The sequence below is a fragment of the Alosa sapidissima genome, chromosome 2 (genome assembly GCF_018492685.1).
Source record: "Alosa sapidissima isolate fAloSap1 chromosome 2, fAloSap1.pri, whole genome shotgun sequence".
In the NCBI taxonomy this organism is placed as follows: Eukaryota; Metazoa; Chordata; class Actinopteri; order Clupeiformes; family Clupeidae; genus Alosa; species Alosa sapidissima.
The window spans coordinates 24,952,495-24,954,994 of record NC_055958.1 but is presented as its reverse complement, the minus strand read 5'-3'; the positions used below and the strand labels follow the sequence as shown (position 1 = coordinate 24,954,994).

The following is a 2,500-nucleotide window of genomic DNA, read 5'->3' as shown; positions in this document are numbered from 1 at the left end:
ACAGCCGGGCAGCGGGGGGGCCAGTGGTGGTGGCGGTGGGGGCAGAGGGGCCGAGAGCTCTGCAGGACCAGGGGGTAGAGGAGGAGGGGGAGGGGGAGGAGGGGGAGGGGGAGGGGGAGCGGGGGCTGCTGACGGCCCGTTTGGCACTGCAAGATAAGAGATGGAGAAAGAGAGAGAGAGAGAGAGAGAGAGAGAGAGAGGAGGGTGAGTACCATCTTATAGGAGCAAAGAGTAAGGACAGATTAAAAGTGACTGTGTGTGTATATGAGTGTGTGTGTATTTGGGACTTTCAAGTTTGTGTGTGTGGGTGGGTGTGTGTGTGTTTGGGACTGTAATGTGTGTGTGGGTGTGTGTTTAGGACTGTAATGTGTGTGTGGGTGAGTATATATATTTTGGAGTGTAAGAGAAACAAAGGCAAAAAGATTAAAAAAAACAAAAAATAGCCACAGAGATAAACAAAATCAGTCATGGAAAAAGAGAGAGGAGAGACAGAGAGAGAGAGAGAGAGAGAGAGAGATTGAAAATGAAAGAAAGAGAGAGAGTGTGTGGTGTGTGGAGGGAGGAGAGGAGTAAACAGAAGCGTGGGATTGAGATGACAGCCTGCCAGAGTGCCAGTCTCCCACTGAGACTCAATCAGCTTTTGCCTCCAAAGTCCCCGGCTGCACCCCTGCCTGTGTGTGGAGGCGAGCAGCTCGGCTCTCGAGGAGACCAGGGGAGTGGAGTGTGCGGGAGCGGAGCAGAGCAGCCCGTCCCCTCGTTTATCAGCCTCGCTCAGGGCGCTCGATAAAGCACGGCCGTATCGCTAACACAAAGGTCAGAGCGGCGGCGCTGACACAGATCCGCAGGAGAGCCGATCTCGCCGACACACTCGATGTGTCACTGTGTTCTATGAGCTGAGCCCAGCATGTAGGGTGTCATTGACAATAAGCCACGTCAGGCGTCATGCCACAGAATGTTCATTATAAATAAATCATGAGTGCTTCTGAGCCACTTCAAATGATATAATGCTCTCTCCTTATGAAAACACGTTCGGACCTCTTGATGGCGCATTTGGCAAATTTGGTGCTTGAAAGCCTTCCAATTTCAGTAGTTGTTAAATGTGTGATATTTGTAAACTTCTTTGTTAGTAGTCTGTTGATATCATTTTTCAAAAGCAACATGATGTATGAATTTATACCCCTTTTGTTATTTGTTTTAAACATACTGGGTACCCATAAATCAGTGTGTCATCAAAATGGGTTTGAAGTAGAAGAACTGCATAGAGTCGCTTCTCGCTCTTGATGCAGCCTTTTTACGGAAACCTGTGGGTTTAGGATGGCGCTACTCACCTGAGCCAGGTGGGGGAGGGGGCGGGGGTGGAGGTGGAGGTGGTGAAGGCGTCCCGGGGCCAAACGCTGTGCCGTTGGTCCCGCTGGGACTGACCGCTCCGGCGACGTACGCGCCCTCGGCGCCGGGCGGCAGGGCTGCGTGGGCGCCGGGCGCGGTGAGGATGGCGATGTCGCCGTCGCTCCTCTTCTGGATCTTGATGGTGCCCTGGCGCTCCAGCTCGTGGATCTTCTTCTCCAGGTTGCCCTGCCGCACCAGGGCGTCGTCCTTCTCCTTCACCATGCGCCGCAGCGTGTGCACCTGCGCGCTCGCGTCCTTGTAAATGTCCTACGCACGGCGGGACACACATGAAACACACACACAAACGCTGAGTCACGACACACACACACACACACACACACTGTGAGTCTCACACACTCAATTGGGCGCTACAGGACTAGCACTTACAGTTTTGATGTAATTTACAGTGTGCTACTGTGCTTGCATGAATACGTCTATGTCTGAATTACAGTGAGAATGAGCACTACACACCACATGTGTGTGTTTGTGTGTGTGTGTGTGTGTGTGTGTGTGGTGTAAGTGAGAGAGTTCAAGAAATGTCATGAACTACAATGCACTGCAAGGAAACAAAGAGCCTATTCTGAAAAAGCGGAGGACAGTGCTATGTGACTGCGTGTGTGTGTGTGTGTGTGTGTGGCGGTACTAAAGGTGGCGTGTTGGCTCTCTCACCCGTATGGAATCCAGCTCCTTGTTGCGGTGCATCAGCTGCTTCTCCAGCTCCACAATCTTGGACATGGCCTCGTTCTCCGTGTCCTGCAGCTTCTCCGTCATCTAAGCACACAAACACATCCATCATCAGTACCGTGGGGGAGCACATACATCCCTTACATTAACACACACAAACACACAAATGTGCACACATCCACACACATAAACACAAAAAACACATACACACAAACGTGCACACACAAGCAAACACACACAAAAGCATTAAGAGTTTGGATATAAATGTGAAGATCTTGTGAGATGTAATTGCATTTTGGTCGTTTTGAGTGTGTGTGTGTGTGTGTGTGTGCGTGTGTGTGTGAGTGGCTCTTAATGAGTTGGAGGCCAGCTGAGCAGCTGGGTTGTTGTCCAGAGCCTGTAGTTGAGGGCAGGTGATCACGGGAGGGAG

General features: G+C 51.3%; 1 protein-coding gene across 4 annotated transcripts in view; it reads right to left on the bottom strand.

The window, feature by feature from the left end:
* The window catches only part of fmnl2a (formin-like 2a), a 59,866-nt gene that overhangs the window by 14,847 nt on the left and 42,519 nt on the right, over positions 1–2,500 (bottom strand). For all 4 annotated transcript variants that reach the window (XM_042068952.1, XM_042068965.1, XM_042068963.1 and 1 more), the window contains exons 13-15: positions 2,056–2,157; positions 1,329–1,653; positions 1–146 (exon numbers count right to left, since the gene is read on the bottom strand). The exon at positions 1–146 is cut by the window's left edge and continues 37 nt beyond it. In XM_042068952.1, the coding sequence (XP_041924886.1) occupies positions 1–146; positions 1,329–1,653; positions 2,056–2,157 (573 nt within the window). The remainder of the gene's footprint in view (positions 147–1,328; positions 1,654–2,055; positions 2,158–2,500) is intronic.